Source organism: Diplotaxodon limnothrissa, linkage group LG9 (assembly GCF_057381915.1).
Source record: "Diplotaxodon limnothrissa isolate DT_005_m linkage group LG9, D_limnothrissa_male_GT1.1, whole genome shotgun sequence".
Lineage (NCBI taxonomy): Eukaryota > Metazoa > Chordata > Actinopteri > Cichliformes > Cichlidae > Diplotaxodon > Diplotaxodon limnothrissa.
In genome coordinates, this window is record NC_140604.1 from 6,006,246 (window position 1) to 6,028,693 (window position 22,448).

The following is a 22,448-nucleotide window of genomic DNA, read 5'->3' on the forward strand; positions in this document are numbered from 1 at the left end:
ATTGTTGGTGGGGCAATTAGCTGAAAGACTAACTTCTAGCTCTTGTTATTGGTGCTGGTGGTAGAGTAGTTCAAAAAGAGATTAAAGGAATGTGGTTGGCAGATGGGCATGATTTGTTTATGTGTCTGCAGGGCATGAAAGATGTTCCAAGAAATATTTTCATTTTTTAGATACTCTTGTCTACCAATTTCATTATAAATAAAAATGATTTAGATTATAATCTCAGAAGTTGACATAACTGCAACATGAATGTCATGGTAATTTGGGACACTGTTGGTAGTTTCTCTTTGCCAGCAAAAGGATTTATTTGACAGCATTTACTGACCAATACTCATAACATTTGAAAATTTGTGCTCAGTTCATGCCAGGCAAGAAACCAATTTAAATAAACAGTATCAATTCTGCCAAGACGAATGGTCAAATATCCAGTGAGAATTATGCCAGGAGCTTGTTTTGAGATGCAACTTGTACAGATTTATTTACACCCAATTCTTGAGTTGCTAAAGACCTATGCTGCACAGTCATTTCACCTTCCTATTATTAAAACCCAAAATTAACATGACATTCATGCTCATCAGTATAAGCACCTTTATGACCCCAACTGTATATTAAGCTAATGTAAAACTAGCAAGATAAAGACAAGTATCAGGTTCTCAAATTTAACAACAGGAAATGTTCTGATTCGAAAACAAAATGAATTTGTTATTAAAATTGTTGAGAATAAATATTCTTTTTTAACCTTTCATTGGTAAACTGACACATTGGTATTTCAGCTTTCACTGATTTTTCTTTAACCTTATTGATTTGATAAACAGTTACAGTAGCATTAGCCAAATATATGCTAACATTACATGTCATTAACTCTATGACATCTATATATGAAACATTGGGCATGTCTGTCTACAGCCTCAGTGTTCACATATCTAACTAACAACACATGGGGATTCCACATCTATGTGGGCAAAGTCCAGTTTATTCCCAGTCTTATAGTTGGTACAGAATATCCTTGGCCCTATGGTAATTCACCCCGTGCTGTTTCTCTAATGTCCTGTAGGCTCAAGCTTCTCCCCTCCTGTTGGCCATCTTCCAGTCCTGCGACCCAGCCATGACCTAAACCATTTTCCTGCTGCCACTGACCAAGCCTTACCTCCAAGTAAGAACCAACAGCTCCCAGTCTTACTCTGGAGTCTCATGCTAACACTCTGAGTGTTTGTGCTGTGTGCGCATGCCGCCACATTTATTTGCTTTCCAAATACATTCCTTCTCCTCTGTGTTTCTTATCATTGTCTCGTCTCTCCTTACGTACTCATCGAGCTTTGAACATACAGCTTCATACTGCTCTCTGCTTCATGGTACATGGTTGGAGATTTACTCTGAGTAGGATTGTTGGATGGCTTGCTGGCCTATACTGATAGGCTGTCAGAAAGCCTAAACTCAACCGAGCCGTTACATCATCACTGAGAGTCCCCAATCACTGTTTCCCCTGCAAGCACCATTTTTCTCACACAGTACTGTAAAAGTACTGTATTTGTAAAAGAGAAACTGCTGCTGAGTTTTTTCCAATTGTAATGTTTTTGTGCTTACAGCATCACAAACCTTTTTTGTTTCATTCATCCATCCATTCTGCTTGGTCTGATAAATATCCCTACAAGCCAGAAAAAACCAGCATGTAAATATGGAGTGAACTGAAAGCCTACAAAAAATGTGAGGAGTAATTAGTAATAAGGATTGTTTGGGAATGTTTTCCTGAGGACTATAATGTCAAATTTGCAATTTGCGCCATTGGTTTTTCCAGTGCTGTAGACTCTTTTTGGACCACACTTGACTTCCAATCAGTTGTCATGACGTCCTGCTCATCTGTGCACTGCTCACAGAGCTCACAGAATCTTTTATCTTTGAAAATCAGATATGACCATGAGTTAAAAGTATTTCATTTTGTAATTCATAAAAGCCACACTCTAGTTTCAATATTAATTCCTTCTTGATGTTTAGTATGTGGATTCAAGAAGCTTTCTGCAGACAGGCTGGATGTAGTGGTCTTACAACACATACAGTCAAGTACTATGTTTATAATATATCTTTTCTTTTGAAGAGAACAGGTGAGTGACATTATTCGATCACTAAAATCTGATCCAGACCACCTAGAGCCCAGAATAGAACAAGACTGTTACCTAGATTAGAGATACTAATTCCCTAAACACAGTCAGGACAGCTAATAAAGGCTGCTCAAGAGTGTTTGTGCGCGTGGGCAGGCAGAGCAGTCATGAAAAACAACACAGGGGGTTTTTGTCCTTTGGGAGCATTCTTCATCTTCCTCCTACTCCCAAAGCAGTTAGACAGAGCTGAGGAAAGCTGCAGTGGTACTAGTCCGACACGTTCACATTATCGCTATTAAAGGGCTAAACAAATCCCGGATGTGGCACTACAAGACTGATACTGCTGTCTATCCGGGCGTTAAGTCTGACGTCACTAGCCGTGTCTGGGTCTAAACTCCGCTGCAGGTCCATATATCAAACGATCACTATGGCATTACTGAGAGTTGAAAAACTGTCTAAAGTCTTTCATCTTTAATAAAATGATCAGCGTTCTGCTCTACCAGGTGTAACAATTGAGTTTAACATCCAGGCATCCATGAAAACGGAATTTATGACATTTAACGGAGTTAGAAGTTAGCAGGGAGTTAGCTCGCTAGCTTCTATCTAAATACAACATAGCATGTCCTGACTGCGGGGTTTTGGAAACAAATTCAAGTGTACAGCTCTGTTATCACTTCCAGCATAAATGAAGACAGAAAACTAAACAGCAGTGACGTTTGTAGGGTTACTGAAGTTTGGCTAGCTGGTATATAATGATGTGCTACGTGACCGCTAGCGACACAGCTATGTTAGCATAATATAAACAAGCTAACTTTTTTTCCACTCGATAAAATGGTAATGGTAAATGGCCTGCATTTGTATAGCGCTTATCTAGTCCATAGGACCCCAAAGCGCTTTACACTACATTCAGTCATTCACCCATTCACACACACATTCACACACTGGCGATAGCAAGCTACATTGTAGCCACAGCTGCCCTGGGGCGCACTGACAGAGGCGAGGCTGCCGGACACAGGCGCCACCGGGCCCTCTGACCACCACCAGTAGGCAAACATGGGGTTAGTATCTTGCCCAAGGATATTTGGCATGCAGCCAGGATGCAGCCTGGGATCGAACCACCGACCTTCTGATTAGTGGCTGACCTGCTCTGCCACCTGAGCCACAGTTAAAAGTTAACGTGAGTGTTCTCGGTGGTCAGGAACAAATGTAATCGCATGGCAGGATGCTGTAAAAGGACCAAACTTCAGCCAGGAGAACAACTGAGATAATCCATCCACAATACGAGGTTAGTCATTCATATACTGCTGCATGGGCTGGGCTGTAGTTACATCCTAAGGTGTTAAAAACTGAGCTTAAATAAATGATTAGCGGTAATAAAAGCCGAGGGAGATCAACAGTGATCACTGACTGTTTTAGGAGCTTTTTGAGATCAAATAGAAGAAAATACAAAACATTAAACATGTTAACAACACAAAAGCCATATTAAACGCAGACTACTTTAGGCCCGGAAGCAGGATTCGTCACGTCATCACTTAACGACCGAATAGCTACATTTAACAACAAGCAGCAGCCTCCAGGGCAAAAAAAAATGAAGCAAACCTAGAACTGCCCAAAGATGCAGTTTCTGTAATTGCCACTTAAGGTTGGCTTCAAAGGCAAGTGAGTCCACATAAACCTGTGTTAAAATGCCCACTTTTAAAGCAAAAATAAACATGGTTCTTACAAAATACCAAAATCTATATATCGAGCGTTCCTCTTCCTACAAGCTGTGTTTTTTTTAACTCATTCATTTGAATGTTGTTAAGACTTTGAGGTATGACAGCTTTGATTGACAGGTTGATTCTAATAGCTGGTGTTTACTCCAAAGCCTCACTCAGAACTGAACCTCTTCTCTACATGTGTTTGGTTTTAAGGGAATCATCTTTCAGGTAATATGGACTAGAAGTTGGGTAGTAGTAGTTTCTTGTAGTCCTAAAAGTACTACTGAGTGCTTAATAAAGTGTGCCTTCGATATAGTTAGGACTATGTGGTAATAGCATTTAATATTTATATATAACAAACTGAAGACATTTGCTATCTCATCATCTGTCATTTGTCATGTCAGAAAGGACCTCACACCATTACACCTTACTCATCTTAGACATTGCTGTCAAGGGTTTGGCTTATTTCTTTGAATGTTTTTTTTTTGGTTTGATTCATTTTATATTTATTGCACCAGCTGGCAGTTTTCTTAGGATTGAAAGCCTTACCTTTACTCCTCCAAACAAACCTCTGGCAACTAAAGCACTCAACATTTGTCTCATCCATCCATCCATCCATCCATCCATCCATCTTCTTCCGCCTATCTGGGCCAGGTCGCGGGGTCAGTAGACTAAGCAGAGAAGCCCAGACCTCCCTCTGGCCACCTCCTCCAGCTTGTCGGGGGAACACCAAGGCGTTCACAGGCCAGCCGAGAGATGTAATCTGTCCAGCGTGTCCTGGGTCTGCCCCGGGGCCTCCTCCTGGTGGGACATGCCCGGAACACTCACCCAGGAGGAATCCTTGTCAGATGCCCGAACCACCTCAACTGCCTCCATTCGATGTGGAGGAGCAGTGGCTTTACTCTGAGCCCCTCCTGGATGGCTGAATTTCTCACCCTATCTCTAAGGGAGAGGCCACCCACCCTTCGGAGGAAGCTAATTTCTGCCGATCCGCCATCCCGTTCTTTCACTCACTACCCACAGCTCGTGACCATAAGTGAGGGGAGGGGCGTAGATCGACCGGTAAATTGAGAGCTTCGCTTTTACACTCAGCTCTCTCTTCACCACAACAGACCGGTGCAGCGTCTGCATCACTGCAGCCGCAGCACCATTCCGTCTGTTGATCTCCCGCTCCCTTCTCCAGTCACTTGTGAACAAGACCCCGAAATACTTTTAATCTCATCATAGATTAAAAATGTCTTCCAGAAGGATTTTCCTTTGTCTATGTGGTCAGCTGGAGGTTTTGTTCAAATTGTCAGTGTGCTGTATTTGGATGTAAGGTTTCTTACCGGAACCATCTCCATCAATAATGATAATAATATCTTTGTTTCCATGACACTGGTTGTTCAGGCAGTTTCGTTCCTGTGTCATGGCGGTTTCCTGGTTGTTTCTGACCATTTGGTTCTCTGAAGTTGCTGCACCTCCCAGTAACTTGTATACCTGTTAGCTCGGATGATTTTGGAATCTGCAGTTCTTAAAATTTCTTTGAGAGACACTGCTGGCTTGTTTAAATCTCCAGCACTCCATCCCAGAACTGCACAGAGTTTCTGCTATGTTTTACTTTACTGTGTGCTTGTCAGTCCTACAAGTGCCCTCAAACACACCTTTTAGCTGTTGTAGAGTAGAAGGTACCAGCTGTTGTCAATTATGGTCACAAGCATGGTAATTGTTGCTAACTAATGATTACATTTTATGACCTTGGCTTTGATAACGCCATTCTGTGTTTATCTCAAAATATCAAAAATAAATTTGAATTTGTGTAACAAATTCTTAAGAATGTGCTTGGTACAATTATTGAGCTTTGAAAAGAGAGCAGGTCACACTAATTATCAAAATTAGTGTGCCCTAAAATTAGCAGCCAAAGTTTGGCATCCATGAATGCATGTACATTTCAAACTGTAGCTGTAGTTTATTAAATTAAACCTGCAAAAATAAGTAAACTGCTGGATTTCTGTTACTACTTTGTTTTTTTTGTCACTAGAAGACATTTCCAGTCTGGTTGCCTAGGTAACACGCTGACATATTTATCACCATATCATATGTCAATCAACAGTATCCTTTGCTCTCTCTGGCAGTCACTTCAATCACTTGTGTTGAAATTCAGCTCAAGATCTGCCCTCTTTGCTTTGCCAGCAGTTATTTTGCCTGCCGTTGCTTGAAGTCGCAGAATGCCATTGGCTTTCTATGGTGCCTGGTCGCCCTGTCACTGTGAATTGCTTCATGTGTGGACACTGGAGCTGTGCTTCCGCCAATAACTTTATGTAATAAACTGCCCTCTGTCACCACAGACTGGGAAGCTCGGATTGACAGCCATGGCAGAGTTTTCTACGTGGACCATGTCAACCGGACCACAACCTGGCAGAGGCCGAGCCATGCTACCAAATGTAACCATGGCATACCTCGCTCAGGGTCCACACATCAGATGGAGCAGCTCAACAGAAGGTCAGAATAGGAACACGCAGAGAAAACTCCAAGTGTAAGACTGCAGCAGTTCTGTCTAGACCCGTCAAAATAAGATACATTTCTTAACTGCAGTGATTTATATTCGTTGGTATTGCTCTGGTACCTCCGCCTGCTATGCAGCAAGCAGTAAGAATGCCTCATTATTAAGTTAGCATGGATGGAGGATCTGGAGTCCAGACGGTTGCAAAGAGGCTTGCAGATGCACAGTTAGTGTATGAAGAGAAAAGGGAGGGAAGTGGATCACTTGAGTGATCAGCTGGTGTGGGCTAGCACAGAGATCAGTGAATGTGGGTCGCAGGTTATAATGGACCTTCGTCCTGCCAGTAACTATGTTTGCTTTACTTCCATAAAACATGGAAGGATTATGAATGAAGTGTGGAAGAGAAGAGACACTTGGTATCTTCTCAATGAAATGTACTTTATAGTAATTCGATTAAAATGACCAGAATACATACATTTCTTAATCAATTGGATTTTTAGTCTTTATCCATGTCATAATTTATAAACATAGTTTATAAACATTTTTGACAGAAGTAAATGTGTTTTTCTGTGTCAGATCTTTATTTTGTAAGTACATTAGTCAGATATATCTAAAATATTTGTAATAAAAATATAATAATGTACAAATTAGAAGTGGAAATATAGTGTAGCTGAAACTATCTATGTAAAGTACAAATTGCAGCCAAACCACCAGTTTGAACAGAAAGGTGAGGTAGCACTCAATAGTCTGAGCCTGTGCAGTAAGATAAACTAATGTGGAGTCAGGGTGACATCTGGTGTCTGGAAAAGGGATCGAAAACATGAAGTAGTAAATATGATGTGACATGAGACAGAAATGGACACTTTTGAAAGGTTCTCAGATTCCTGGCTGTCGTTTATTATGCAGGTACCAGAACATACAGAGGACTATGGCCACAGAAGAGAGTGGAGGGAGTCAGAGGACTGAGCGGAGCAGCAGTACTGAAACTGATCCTGACTCCACTCAGACAGGTACAGCACTGAGCCCTCTCATGCTTTACACTCACACGGCCTGCGCCTTTTAATACCACCGTCATTACGCATGAAAGACAAGTGTCCTGATGTGTGCTGGGTTATGTTGTGTAATTGTGAAGGTCCTGCCTATGTGTATGTGTTACTGCAGGTTCTGTTTTCTAAAGCAATGCTTTAAATGTTGTGGACTGATGCTATATGTATGCACTGGCACAGAGTACATGACATCACAGTCAAAAATCATGTTGTGTTAGCAACAGTTTGAAAATACCACCTATTCAGCTTGTCCTCCGCCTCCATCTGACACACTAGCAATCATATTCCTGTAAACCCTCTAATATTTTACATGAACATGGTTTATAATTCGCTCTTGTATAGTTGGGATGCTGAAATTACCTGATTGTCTTAAATGATGAAAAAAAACTGTAGCAGTTGCACTTTAATGTACATCAAACTGCATGGGTTGGTTTACAAAACAGTAATAAATAGTAAAGATTTCATTATATAAGCTTCCTAAATGGCCTGTTGCCTGTTTGCAGGCCCCGCCTCCCCTGTCAATCAACAGAAGATCAGCCATCTCCTCCAGTCTCCTGCTGTCAAGTTCATCACACACCCAGAATTTTTTACTGTGTTGCACAGCAACTATGTGAGTATAAACATACAAAAAGATACGTACAAGCACATATTATATGTTTATTGAACCAGGAGCCCTTTGTTGGGCTTTTTCACTGATGTGGATATCTTGCTGTCACAGTACTGTTCTTATCCAGGGTGAAATACTGTAGTATTAAGTCGTTTAATGGGTTTATTAAGAGTCCCACGCTCGATAATTTTTGGTGACTATAATTTGTGACTATAGGCAGCGTACCGGATGTTCACCAGCAGCAGCTGTGTAAAGCACATGATCCTGAAGGTGCGCCGTGATGCCAGAAACTTTGAGCGCTACCAACATAACAGGGACCTTGTGGTCTTCCTCAACAAGTTTGCAGATAGTCAGCTGGAGCTGCCAAGGGGTTGGGAAATCAAAACAGACCCCCAGGGCAAGGTAGGACAACTCGCCCACATGAATGCCCTTTCAGCAAATGTCAGCGCCTGATAGTCAGCAAGTCCTTGTGCTTGGAAATGTTGGTGAAGCGATACGTCATGGAGCTGAGAGGACCTTCATAAGCACTGTCTGTTTCCACCACATGGTGGTTATGTGAATTTATTTTACGATATAGACCGAGGATGGCATTTAACAGTTGTTATACTTACGTGGATATTTAATGAATCCCAACAGTTCTAGGGTGTTCTTTTCTTTTTAAATGAGCATTACTGATCCATTTATTAATGCCAAATAAGAAATGTACACTTTCTAAATATTTCAATAGTAGAAAATTTGATAAAGACACTTATTTTGACGAAACTCTTGGCCCTGGTCAAAGTTGACCTGGACCGCACTGTTAAGGCATGAAATATGAACAGTAAGTAAGGGCTCATGGGAATTTCTATGTATTTAGACAGAAACAGGTTTTCAGACTGCATATAATTGCCAGCATGACCCCATTTAAATTCAATATAGTAGCAGATTTATCTGTTTGACTTCTCTGACACACCGAAATAGCTTTGAAGACATCAACTGACTGAGTGCTCGCCAACCTGGTCCTCTTCTTTGATGCAACTATTTGATAGTCAACAAGATCACAGATCCATTGCACACGTTACAATAATTCTCGTTTTCCATTATGTGACTACACTGAACCAGCTCAGTGCTCTCCAGATTACCTTTGTGTATTTAATGCAAATGTTCAAGTTTGATTTATTTATTTTATGCTGGTGCTGCCATTAACAGTTGGAACCTCTCATTTTGAATGATTAACAACAGCAAAGAATATGAGTGTGTTTTCTGTTATCAATCAACATGTTTGCTTCAGTCCTTTTTTGTCTGTCTCTTAGTCTTTCTTTGTAGATCACAACAGCCGAGCCACGACCTTCATCGACCCTCGGATACCTCTGCAGAATGGCCGGCTGCCTGGCCACCTCGCCCACAAACAGCACCTGCAGAGACTACGCAGCTACAGCGCCGGGGAGGTACTCTAACCCATCTGCATCTGTCGGTTTACAAATACTCAGAAAATGGCAGCGGTGTCGGACAGGACCGGATCAGATTCTCAATTAGCAGCACGCCCTGCTCGATCCTGCTGGGTGGCAGCATTTGGGCCAGCTCCTCCCCTGGCTGGCCCGGTCACGGTTCCACCATGCCGCCTCCGGGGTTTCGGCACCAATGTGACACAGATGACGACCCTACCACACTTTTTGCTTTTCTTTATTTACTCTTTCCGCACGCGGTCGCTGTGCACAATCACACGGCTCGGCTGCAGCTTTTCAGGTCAGCCGCCGAACACATGAACAACAACCACATTAGACAGACACAGACTTTTAAGCCAGCGAGGCGTGATTGCGGATGCTGCTCAGGTGCGTCACCTGCAGCGTCACCGCAGACCTTGCCGCGCGACAAGAGTCTGAAAAGACAAAAGAGTCATGTCTGTTTTTAACTTAAACAAGAATCGCTGGAGTAGTGGTCATGTCCTGAAACATTTTATTCCACAACTAGACGTCCAACGCCATCGTTATTTGAATAGCTTCTCCATCCAAACTGCCTCCAAAACTGAGTGGATGGGCTTTTCCACCTATTAGTGAATTTTCCTCATGTTTCCAGTCATAAGAGGAAATTCACCTCCTTTTCCAATTTTTCCAGATCAAAGCCCCTTAGTCTTTACTGAAGGACTAGCAATCTGTTTTGTTGGGAATAAAGCTTGAATAAGAAATAATTCAAAGTAGAGCACTGTATCAATGCACTGCTTATCAGTGTTCCTTATTTTGTTTTTCTCTGACTGCATCAAACCAAATTTTAAGTGGGGTCTCCATCCGTGGATTAGTTTGGCCAAGGCGCTGTTGCTTATTATAGCTTGTAGTGAAATATCACATGACATTTGGCCCTCTATCTTTCCACTGTGCTGGACGGGTTGGGTAAGATATTAAAACATTTATATTTGGCAGAGAATGAACGCAGTGCTCTTTAAAGAGCCAGTTGTAAAGTCTTACAATGTAATATGTTTATTTTGACAGCTTCTGCTCTTTGTGCAATATACATGTGAGGCTGAATAAGGGCAGAATGCTGACTCACAGGTGGAATGAATGAAAGGCTCACCTTTAATGACAGTCCAAAAAACATCAGGGAAAACATGGCAGCACAGCAGCGCGTCACAGCAGAGTACTGAGACAAACTGAGACTTCAAATACAGCCAAAAACATGAAACACGAGGCCAAAGGACCGTGACACATTCCTAAACAAGGATTCAATCTTTGAAATTAAAGGTTCAGAATTCATTGATACAGTATTATTGAGATTTGGGGGCACTCACCTCAAAATACTTCACTGAATCTGGACCCGTTTTATTTTCAATTTGGACTCTAACAAAATGGTAATTAACATATGTGCATAATTAACTTAAAAACCAGAAACTTTTTCACATATAAAACTGTAAAAATTAGCTCTGGGAAAAACATATTTTGGTACCTGGAGTATATCAGTATAACAACCGCGTGGGTGCCCCTGTCAAGAGTGCAAGAGCAGAAACGTGGATGACAAACCACTGCAGCAGAAATGACAATAAAGGTTGTTTTTCTCACGGTTACGGCACACTGCTCAGTGTAGGATATATATGCGCCCTTCTTCCCTTGTCGAGTCTAATCAGGAGATAAATAAAAAATGTCCACGACTAAATCTTTCATTATATTTGGACAGCAGTCTTATGTTGTTTTTGTTTCAGGCCTCTGATGTGTCCAGGAGTCGAGGGGCGTCTCTGATGGCCAGGCCAGGAAACAGCTTGGTAGCTGCTATACGAAGTCAGCATTATGCTGACTCACAGCAGCTGAGCGCTCCATGTAAGCCCATCACCGGCACATTGTTTGTATTTTTTACTGATGAGTCGTTCTTTTACCGTGTTTATGTCTGAATGCTTCTCTCACCAGCTTACAATGACAAGATAGTGGCATTTCTTCGACAGCCAAACATATTTGACTTGTTACAGGAGCGACAGCCCAGCCTGACTAGGAACCATGCACTGAGGTACGCTTTCTCACGTAAAATATCCACCTGATGCCAGCGTCATTAACAATCATGTTAGGGTTTGTTTTATACGATTAAGAGACAAGTAGAGGCAACGATAACTTTGAACCGGACAAAGCTTAAAATGAGTAGATAATCAGCACAGTGTATTGGTCTCTCTGTCTTGGTGTTTTTTAACAATGCTTCATAAGTCCCTCTGCCTGACTCATGACTGCTGCTGAGATGTTGGAGGTGGTGGCATCACGCTGTCTCTCAGCAGCAGGAGCAGACAGACTGGTCGTACCTGAGGGAGGGATGAGATATCTTTAAAGAGACAAATTACAAACCAATTCGTTTCCCTCTCGATTGTTCAGGGAGAAGATCCACTACGTCAGGACTGAAGGAAATCAGGGAGTGGAGAAGCTGTCATGTGATGCTGACCTGGTCATCCTGTTAAGGTGAAGAACTTGGATTCAGGTGGATTCAGCTTCAAACCCAGTGTCTACTTTCACGCCACTAATCAAAGTTTTGCTTCTCTGCTCTGTTTCTTGCAGTTTATTTGAAGAGGAAATCATGTCATGTGTTCCACCTCACCCCATCCATCACAACCTCAGCTTCTCTCCTCGCTGTTCCCCCGCCTCGTCGCCACAGAACTCTCCCGGTAGGACTTGTTACCATTCCTTTAACGATGCTGCATCCTTTATAATGACTTCCTCTTTCAAATTCTCACTAATTAATTCCTAGCCGCAACTTTTATAGTGGCTCTGTGTCACAATTATGCTAGCATGTGCTATTGTCGTTGTTTTGTTTAGTTTTAATATATTCTTTTGACATTTATTTCATTTCAAATTTATAACCCCCAAAGAAGTGAGAAAAAGAAGTACAAGTGATGGGCTTTTACTTACACGGAAGGTGGAATTGGAAAGAGGGTGGAGGGTGCAAGAAAAGGAAACAAGAATTAAGAGAGCTGTTCTTTCCCTCTGTGCTAACTAGAGAGGGATCAAGCTGATCAGCCGTACCAAGAAGCTGTGGGAAAGAGTTGGTGAAGCTAAGTTAAGAAGAGGGGTGATGATGAGTGAGCAGCAGTATGGCTTCATGCTGAGAAAGAGCTCCACAGATTTAAAGTTTGCTTTGACAGTGTTGATGATGAAGTATAGTTACGGATGTCAAGCGAGCGCCTTAGGGCCTTAGAACACAGATAAGATTCATGAATGTGGTTAGTGTAACAGAGAAGGGTGCTGGGGATAGGGTGAGACGGCGCCCCCTAAAGGAAGCAGCTGAAAGAAAAAGAAGCACTTGACATTATAGTAACTGTGACATATAACATGTAACCATGAAACTACCTATTTATGTCCCTACATTGGTATGATCTGTGATATGCTACTGGTTTAGCATTCCAGCCTAGAAATGGAGGAACAGGATGCATGTGGCATTCACCAATAACAGGTGACCATAATACAGTAGACTGTATATAAAAGATGGACATAACCACTGTGATGTTATTGGTTTTAGACTCATTTGAAGTCTCGACATTAATGTTTGGTTATCAAAACTTTCTCTTTTTCTTTCTTTCACTTTTTTGGGACAAGAAGTAGGAGTGCTACGTTGTTAGCTAATGCTAGCAGACAGGCATGCACGCTAAGTAGTGTTAAGTAAAAATTCTATTTAAAGAATAAAATTTCATTCAACAAAACTGAATTCTTGGACTGTATCACACAGCAGGAGGTGTTTGCTGTCGGGTATTTTCATGGATGTGTGCTTGTGTGTACCTGCTGTTTGAAGCAACCATGTGTGCAAAAAACACAGAAAAGCTGATCACATATGCAGGTGATGAAATCTGAGCCCATCACAGTGCACACAATAGACACTCACACACAGTGACAACTCATAATAGACACACTGTATGACAGAACCTGCTGTGCTATGCGATGCTGCTCTAATCTTATCTTAATGAGCTCCAGCAGACTTCTAACAGGCCTCAACAGTGTTTTTGTGAGTGTGATTTGGGGTGTGCGTGTTCTTGATGGGAGACTCTATAAAAGGAAACTAGGTCACAGCAGGGAAGCCTGGTCTGTAAATGTGTTTCATTCATTAGTTGTGCTGTTGTCTTTGTTGAAACGATGAGCACTGAACCGTTTCATATCACTCATTCACCGTTAGAACTATCCGTCGCTGCCTACTCTTACTTCTTACTGACCCTTGAAGCATGTTTGATCCTTTAATGCTGGAAAGGATTTTTTTGCTATAATTTGATAACTTTAGCACCAAGATTGGAGTAGGAGGGAAATGAATGAAGGCAAAAGCCTCGACTGTCACAGATGAGAGCAACTAATGTGCAGGCAGGAGCCAGCAGATGGGTAGAAAAACAAGGAACTATAATTAGCCTCACAGTTAATTAAACACCACGTCACACTGTGACAGGAAGAGCCAATGAACTTACTTACACTAAATCATTTTTAAAAAATGTGAGTCAGCAGAAGGAAAGACTAAATAATAAAGAACAAAGAGAACAGGTAAATTCAATCAGACACTAATGCAGGCATGAAAAGAACAAAGGGAGGTGAGCACAGAAACGATCCTTCAGGACAAGACAGGAAGTAAAACGAGAGCCGATTAGCAATAAACTCACACAGGCAAAGAGAAGAAGAGTGAAAAATCTGGGAAACACTGTATCACCATAAATGCCAGGTGTTAGCCAGTGGCCACCAGGAGAGTAAAACCCAAACCTCAGCAAAGAAAAACGTGTGCTTAATTTTTCTGTGTTACAAGTAAGAATAAGCAGATGTTATCACACAGTGTGTACAAGATGAGGAACAAGTGTGGGTTGTTTTTTTGCAGCTGGATGATATCTAATAGAGCTGACTGTTTACCGTGCTGCAGTTATTACTGTAAAGGGGATTCTAGTGATTAACAGCTTGATAAGACTAGTGACTGCTGTTTCTTAGCAGTGAGATATGAAATAAAGTCAATAGGCCCGTGACAGCCTGGCCACCTGCCTAGGCTGTACCCTGCCTCCCACTTTGAACAAAGTTGGTAGAACAACTTCCCAACTTGTGCAAGAAGCACATATTTTCAGTGTGACACATGCAGAAGAACTGGGTGGCAGAACGGTGGTGGCTGTAGCTCAGGAGGAAGAGCTGGTACTCTACTAATTGGATGGCTGATGGTTTAGATTTCGGACTGCTCCAGTCTGTATGCCAGATATCCTCGGGCAAGATATTAACCCCAAGTTGCTGTCCATCTGGGAGACCTACATGTGAGTGAGTGTTACATAGAAAACACTTACATAGAAAAAATGTTTGTATGCAGAAACCAGTTCATTTCATTCAAGTCATTTTTATTTGGCATTCCTTTGAAAAAGGTTTTGCCTCAGAGGGTTTCATAATCTGTTGTTAGACTGTTTGGTGGACTACATGGTGATTCCCTTCACATAACTGGCTGAGTGTAACTGTAACTGCAGTTTTACTGACTGGCAGAGTAATGCAACTTGTGTTCTGTGTGCAGGCTTGCAGAGGGCCAGGGCTCCAGCTCCTTACCGCAGAGACTTTGAAGCCAAACTGCGAAACTTCTACAGGAAATTAGAAGCTAAAGGATACGCCCAGGGGCCAGGAAAGATCAAGTGAGAGTTTTTCCTTCCCACTGTTGCCAAGTGCTTGCTCATAGGGGGTCCTTTGATTGTTGGGGTTTTCTGTCTATTATTGGGGTTCTTTACCTCGAGGTTTGAGACCCTTGAGGTAACTTTTGGCATTATATGAATAAAACTGAATCGAAGTAAGACCCAAATGGCGCAACTCATTTTATCATGGCAGAGTTTGATGCCCATTAGACATAATATGTATTTATTTACATTGCACATGTATCAGCATAGGTCCTGATGCAACTTTAAAATATGTCCAAAGACATATTTGTTCACTGTGTCTACTCCATGGAGACATGGTCGTAGCTATAAAGGAGAGTGGTGAAGTCCTCTTTTTTTAAATGTGTTGTTCAGTAATCAAACAGAGCGCCCCTTTAGAAATGATACTTATGTTGTATGAATGTGTCAGCATTGCTTAAACAGTGGTGAGGTTTTTTGGGGTATATCGGTGCGTTTCAGCTGTCCTGCTTGTTGTAGGTTGCTCATCAGGAGAGAACATCTACTGGAAGGAACCTTCAACCAAGTGATGGCATATTCACGCAAAGAGCTGCAGAGGAATAAACTCTATGTCACGTTCCTTGGGGAGGAGGGGTAAGACAAATAAACACGAACAGGTGACCGTGGACGTACCACTGCAGTGCCTACAATACTGCTGTCACACACTGTAGAAGCCTCAAACTGTGTGAGGAAGAAGCTGAGTGGTATAAACACTAACTGAACACTGGACATGTGCTCATCCATGCCAACTACACACATACAACTACAATGCATCACTAGATGAATCCACTGAAAACTAGAATGCGTAATGCGGCCATACTGTATGTGCTGTCATCTAGAAACATGACCACAAAGTGTACCAAGGACGTGCTCCACAAGCTCACACCGTGACTGCACGCACCGCAGTTAGAATCTTCCTCAGCGCAGAAAATGAGTTTTCATGCATGAAGGTAGAGGCCCCGTGTGATGGCGGTATTAAGAGCCAGCGGTACACGCTCAGTGACCTCTCAGTTTCTGGCAGCTTAGCTCTGGCAGCACTGGCGTCTTCAGAAATGCTTACATTCACTCCTGTACTCAGGTGCAGCACAAATCCGATCAATAGTCGTATTTAGTTCACAGTCGACTACTTAAACACCGTTTAGTAGTCCAGAATTAGCCTGTATTGTCAGTTGAAGTTGCATCTTCTCTCTTCAGGTTAGATTACAGCGGTCCTTCCAGAGAGTTCTTCTTCCTCTTGTCTCAGGAGCTATTCAATCCATACTACGGCCTGTTTGAATACTCAGCCAATGACACCTACACCGTGCAGATCAGCCCCATGTCAGCGTTTGTTGAGAACCATCTGGAATGGTAAGCTGTGTGATGCATACTCACGTCCTTCTCTCACCCCAACCGGTCGCAGCAGATGGCCCCGCCCCTCCCTCAGCCTGGTTCGGTCGGCGGTTTCTTCCGGTTAAAAGGGAGTTTTTCCTTCCCACTGTCACCAAAGTGCTTGCTCATAGGCGGTCATATGATTGGTGGGTTTTTCTCTGTATGTATTATTGTAGGGTCTAACTTATAATATGAAGCACATTGAGGGAACTGTTGTTGTGATTTGGCGCTGTATAAAAAAAAATGAATTGAATTGAAAATAATAAAAAGCCTCTTTTATAAATATATTCAGACCACAGATGAGTGTTTTGACTGGGAACACACAATGAATGCCATAACCTTTCAGTTCCTTACACATTTTACAATGTGAACAAACAAGCATGAAATGAAATATGTGAAAAGCTGTCACTGACATAAGACAGGTTCTTAAAGCATGCTTCAGAAACAGTCGTCTGTCCACAGCAGAAGCGTTTAAAAGTGCCGTGGCAAGTGGGCTGTCCTGTCATAATGAAGAGAATAAGAAAGTCTCAGTCCAAGACATGACTGCCCTCGGCTCACTGCTATATGTTACCTAAGGACGCCATTTTTCAGTATTTCCCTCACATGTGATGCAGGATTTCTCCTAACATAAAGTTTAGGAGCAGCATTCGTTCTTTTGTGTTCCTGTCGTTCCCTGTGGTCGTTCAACAGTGAACGCCTTCCATAGTTGTCTTGTTCAACATGCACTTTTTATGAAAACACAGGCATCATCAGCATCTTTCTATTAGCTGATCCTTGCTCTGAGCGTCGTGCATGATAATCAGGATGCTGAGACAAAATATAAGCATCATGCACACGGAAATAAAAGTAGGAGGAACCATACAAATATATTCAAGGCCTGGTGTTTTGGACATTACTCTAAATCTGGTGAGGGTTGCAGAAACCACTTTGTTCCCAAATAATTAGGTACTGTCCAATTAGCAAAGGTTGTCTTTGTGCCCCTAAAAGACTTGGGTTGCCTTGAAATTGTGATCAGTTAAGTACAACAGTGAAAGAAAGTTGCTGTCAGCCAATTTAAAAACACTAATTAAGCTAACATGTCTCTGCACTGTTGGTGAAAACTCATTAGGTAAAGGGAGAACCTGCGAACTCCACATAGAAAGGTCCCAGGCGACCATGAGATTACAATCTAGACCCTTCTTTCCATAATGTGACAGTACACCACCAAGCCAGTGGGCCACCCGGGCTTGTTTATGTGATTCTGAAGCAAATGTTGGGTTTGTGTGTCTCCAGGTTCCGTTTCAGTGGTCGCATCCTGGGCCTGGCTCTGATCCATCAGTATCTGCTGGACGCTTTCTTTACTAGACCGTTCTACAAGGCCCTGCTCAGACTGTCAGTACACACACGTACACACCTGCAGCATTGTTCATGTGTTTTCACGGGTTTATGTTCAGTTGAAACAGTTACAGCTAATGTGTGTTAGTGATGAACATTTGAGGAACAAGTGAAGCGTGGCAGTTGTGTGTCAGTCTTTGACTTTTGCGTCTGTCTCAGGGCGACGGACCTGTCTGATCTGGAGTATCTGGATGAGGAGTTTCATCAGTCTCTACAGTGGATGAAAGACAACGACATCACCGACATCCTCGACCTAACCTTCACTGTCAACGAGGAGGTGTTTGGCCAGGTCAGTGTGTGTGTGTGTGTGTGTGTGTGTGTGTGTCCATCTGAGTGTGTCACTGACCCACCACCAGTCGCGGCAGATGGATGAACACTTTTTAATCAGAGCATCAAAAGCCAATTAAAATGTGATTTGTTTTACATTTTGTTGCGGAGTAAAGTTTAACACCTGCTCATTTCCTCTTTGTTTTTCACCCGTCGAGGCTATAATGTCACTGACATTCCACACTGCTGTTATTTACCTCTTTACTCTTCTAACTGTGATGCCAGGTAACGGAGCGTGAGCTAAAGTCCGGTGGCGCCAACCTCCAAGTCACTGAGAAGAACAAGAAGGATTATATAGAGCGAATGGCCAAGTGGAGGGTGGAGAGAGGAGTGGTGCAACAGACGGAGGCGCTGGTCCGAGGCTTCTACGAGGTAAACAACACAAGGTTTTCAACAACTCGTCAGTGCTTGCTTACACAGTTCACTTCCAGTGCCTGCAACCTCCAAAGCATCATAATACACACATGGAAATAAATGTTAGCACAAAGAACTGAACCTTTTGTTCCTTCCTTTCCAGGTGGTGGACTCCAGGCTTGTGTCGGTATTCGATGCACGGGAGCTGGAGCTGGTCATTGCTGGGACGGTGGAGATTGACCTCGGTGACTGGAGAAACAACACCGAGTATAGAGGAGGTGTGTTAGACAAAGAAAATAGAAAGAAATATTGACTCCTTGATATTTGCACATTTGCAGCTCATTTTTTTTGTTCTTTAGCACTACTACCTTTATGCTGGGGCTCTTCCCAAAATAATCCCTTTTAAGGATTATTATGAGTTTGTCTTCTGTCTGAATCAAGATGGTTTAGCTCCAGTCTTCACGTTACATTGGCTCACGTTAAGCCAACTTTCTGCAGAATGGCTGCCCCTCGTAAACAAAATACAGCAGGTGTGTGGGATTTCTGTGCTTACACAGTGAGCACAGAAATGAGTATATTAGCTGTACAACAGTAGAAAATCCTGTGTGAAACCAAGTTTTAGAGCAGTTTGGACTAAGTCAAATATGGGTTGCCACTATTTTAACTGCAAATGAATAACAGAAAATGGCACAGTAAAATGCATTGCTTGTTTTGTGTTGGTCAATGTGTGTAACCTTAGTTAAATGTGATGTCACACATGCTAGGTTACCATGACGGCCACATAGTGATGCGCTGGTTTTGGGCTGCAGTGGAGCGCTTCAACAATGAGCAACGCCTCCGTCTGCTGCAGTTTGTCACGGGGACATCCAGCGTTCCCTACGAAGGCTTTGCTGCCTTGCGAGGTTCGAATGGCCTCCGGCGCTTCTGCATTGAGAAGTGGGGCAAAGTGACATCGCTACCCAGGTATCTCGTCCTCTTCTGCACTCCTACCTGTTCTTTACAATCAGTAAGGAACATGGTTCAAGTAGAGTGAGCTCATCCTGGCCACCAGGAACAACACAGCACAGTTTTCTACATAGCCTGCATGTGTGTATTTTTAAAACAAGCAATCAGGAGGATGGCACTTCAGCACCAAAATGTAGATTTATGAGCTGGTAAAAATAGTTCCCAAATGATGGAACTAAAAACCTATTTAGCTAAAATCTGAACCTTTATGACAATCCACCTGGCTGTACCTGTTCTACCATGAACAGAATCAGCGACAAAGGGGAATCCTGGGAGAGTCCAACACCCACCAGAAATCCACAAGTCCAAAAAATACACGTAGACAGATTGTACAAACCCCCACATACTCTCGAATGTCCTCAAGAGGATTAAGAACTGATCTGTTGTTCCACGACCAGGATAAGGAACTGCGTTGTTCCTCTTGAATCTGAGGTTCAACTAACAGATAGACACATTTCTCCAGTACGCTGTCATAGGACCAGTTCATTTACAACATGCGGTATTTCTGACTTCTTTCTTGAGAAGTCTTCTCTGATTCGTCAGTGATGCTTTTTTGGTAATTTTCCTTTGAGGTCTTTTTAAACTGCTTTCAGCTCCATTTCCCATTCTTTTGGAAAGCTTATTCTAATGCATTGTTTTAATTCGGGAGTTGTGCTGGTTGTTGTTTGGATATAGTTGGATAGTAATGAATATTTCTGACACACAGTGTCAGCACACAAGTGAATATACCCTGTAAACGCCTCTACCATGTCATCATCTTGTTGAAAGACATCCCAGTCTGTAGATGGAAAACAGTCATTTAACTCCTCCATGTAATTATCTTGCCAGAGCCTGACCATCTCTGAGGTTTACTACATTTCAATGCAGATATGTGAGTGGGGGATGAAGTAGATGGTGTGAATTACAAAGAGCTGGTTACATCTCAACATAGTGTGCATCTTTTATATTACCGTAACATTTGTCCAGTGTCTTGTGTTTTCATTATTAACGTATTGCTGAAATCCAACACATGTAAACAACATGTTTGTAATTGATGTCAGTATCTGTAAATACCGATTGCCTTACATGATTTTGGGTGTAATAAAGTCACCTGAGGTCATGAAGGTTGTTCCCTTGACATCAAAGCTGCAGTAAAACTGTCTGCCATCTCAAAGTACCTGGACTTTGATTGACTGCAGCTGTGTATTATTTTGTTGAGGCACTGTATACAGGATATACAGTTCAAATGTGTTGACATTGATCAGCAGAGAGGCTGTTTGGCTCTCCCACCTCTGCAGTGCAGCTAGATGAGAAATTGTTCTCCGACCTTGGAGTCAGATGTTAATTTGATAAACAAGCAGTGCTCAGCAGAAAGTATGCAAGAGTCAGGTTTTACTGCAAAGGAGGGAAAAGGTGCCAGTGTTTGATGCTTGCCTGGAGCACTCACATCGTTCTGTTGTTCAGCTAATAATAGGAAGTGTGGACATGGTGTGTATGGGACTGTGTCCAGCCTTTTTCAGACGTGGGATACTTCAAATTGACAGCCTCCTAAGTTTTTCAAAATCACTTCCGACGTAGGTCACCGTAGTAGTATTTGCACTGAAAGGACACAGGAACTTTCTTTCAAGGAACTAAAAGATTCCTCTGCACCATTAGTTGTCTGTCTTTCCACTACATCTAAATAGCTTTAACTATTAGGCAGTCAATCTTGTCATGTAAAAGTGTTTTTACGTGTTATTTTTGATGCAGCTACACCAGCTACACATCTCACTGCTCCAGACCAGTTAATATATCAGTCAACAGTCACTGGCTTATTGAATGTTACATTAATCTGGGCATTACAACTTTGAGCAATCCAGTAGGTGGCAGTAATGCAGAAGATGTTCTTCAGAACAGTCCTGTTTTTAAATCAGCTGTGTAACTCCAAAAGACTCATTTTGTATGTGGCTATCAATGTTCATGGTACTGCCTGCACTGCGCTGATAATTCAGTTCAGTTCAGTTCTACTGAATTTATATGACGTCAAAACACAAGACGTGCTGCCTCAAGGCACTTTATATTGTAAAGTAAAGACCTTACGATAACAGAGAGAAAACTCCAACAATCAAACCTGTGGGCAAGAACTCAGCAACACAGAAAGAGAAAGAAACTTCCAGCAGAACCAGGCTCAGGGAGAGACATACATGTGTTGCAACAGGTGGAAATGAGGGGAGGTGGACAGGATAAGACAGAATAATAATGTGTTATCTGTAAATGGTACATAAGCATTTCTAGGGCTGATCTTTTTGGACGGCCTCATCCGTCTTTTATAGAAAACTGATCAGACACGAAGCTGACACATTCAGATTTCAGATTCAGACGTTTAAGTATTTTAACATTGACTGTTTGTTCTGTAATTTACATGGTCACCCCCAGCTAGCCAGAGATTTTTACCTTGCAGATAGCACCACATCTCTGTGGGACGTGTCAGCCATTTCAGATGAATCTGACATAATATTAATGGATTGTGTTTATATAGCACTTTTCAAGACCCTCAAAGCGCTTTACAATACCACTATTCATTCACTCTCACATTCACACACTGGTGGAGGCAGCTACAGTTGTAGACTGACAGAATGGAGGCTGCCATATCGCACCATCAGCCCCTCTGGCCATCACCAGTAGGCAGTAGGTGAAGTGTCTTGCCCAAGGACACAACGACCAAGACAGACAGAGCTGGGGATCAAACCGGCAACCTTCCGGTTACAAGATGAGCTTCCCAACCCCCTGAACCACGGTCGCCCTAATGACATGTAACCTCTTGACTGTAGTAACCACATTCTGCATGGGTTTATGGATTTTAGCCTGCAAGGAAAACGGGCTGCTGCTGCTAGCATCGCTAGCAAAGCTAGTCTGCTAGCTAACACCTGTATGTGTGTGCAGTGTTATGCACAATGCAAACTGCCACACCAACATTTAATCTGTTTCAAATAACTCCTTTATTCACACGTAGTATTTGTACATCATCTTGTCTATTAAAGTGGGTTTAA

At 42.3% G+C, this 22,448-nt stretch overlaps 1 protein-coding gene across 1 annotated transcript in view; it reads left to right on the forward strand.

The window, feature by feature from the left end:
• The window catches only part of hecw1a (HECT, C2 and WW domain containing E3 ubiquitin protein ligase 1a), a 71,873-nt gene that overhangs the window by 49,132 nt on the left and 293 nt on the right, over nt 1–22,448 (forward strand). Inside the window, exons 11-28 of the mRNA XM_085361898.1 lie at nt 1,055–1,153; nt 6,124–6,277; nt 7,185–7,288; nt 7,828–7,934; nt 8,148–8,333; nt 9,224–9,358; nt 11,101–11,215; nt 11,303–11,399; nt 11,753–11,836; nt 11,933–12,039; nt 14,883–14,997; nt 15,493–15,606; nt 16,207–16,359; nt 17,653–17,751; nt 17,914–18,043; nt 18,307–18,453; nt 18,599–18,713; nt 19,200–19,398. Coding sequence (XP_085218024.1) covers nt 1,055–1,153; nt 6,124–6,277; nt 7,185–7,288; nt 7,828–7,934; nt 8,148–8,333; nt 9,224–9,358; nt 11,101–11,215; nt 11,303–11,399; nt 11,753–11,836; nt 11,933–12,039; nt 14,883–14,997; nt 15,493–15,606; nt 16,207–16,359; nt 17,653–17,751; nt 17,914–18,043; nt 18,307–18,453; nt 18,599–18,713; nt 19,200–19,398 — 2,260 coding nt within the window. The remainder of the gene's footprint in view (nt 1–1,054; nt 1,154–6,123; nt 6,278–7,184; nt 7,289–7,827; nt 7,935–8,147; nt 8,334–9,223; nt 9,359–11,100; nt 11,216–11,302; nt 11,400–11,752; nt 11,837–11,932; nt 12,040–14,882; nt 14,998–15,492; nt 15,607–16,206; nt 16,360–17,652; nt 17,752–17,913; nt 18,044–18,306; nt 18,454–18,598; nt 18,714–19,199; nt 19,399–22,448) is intronic.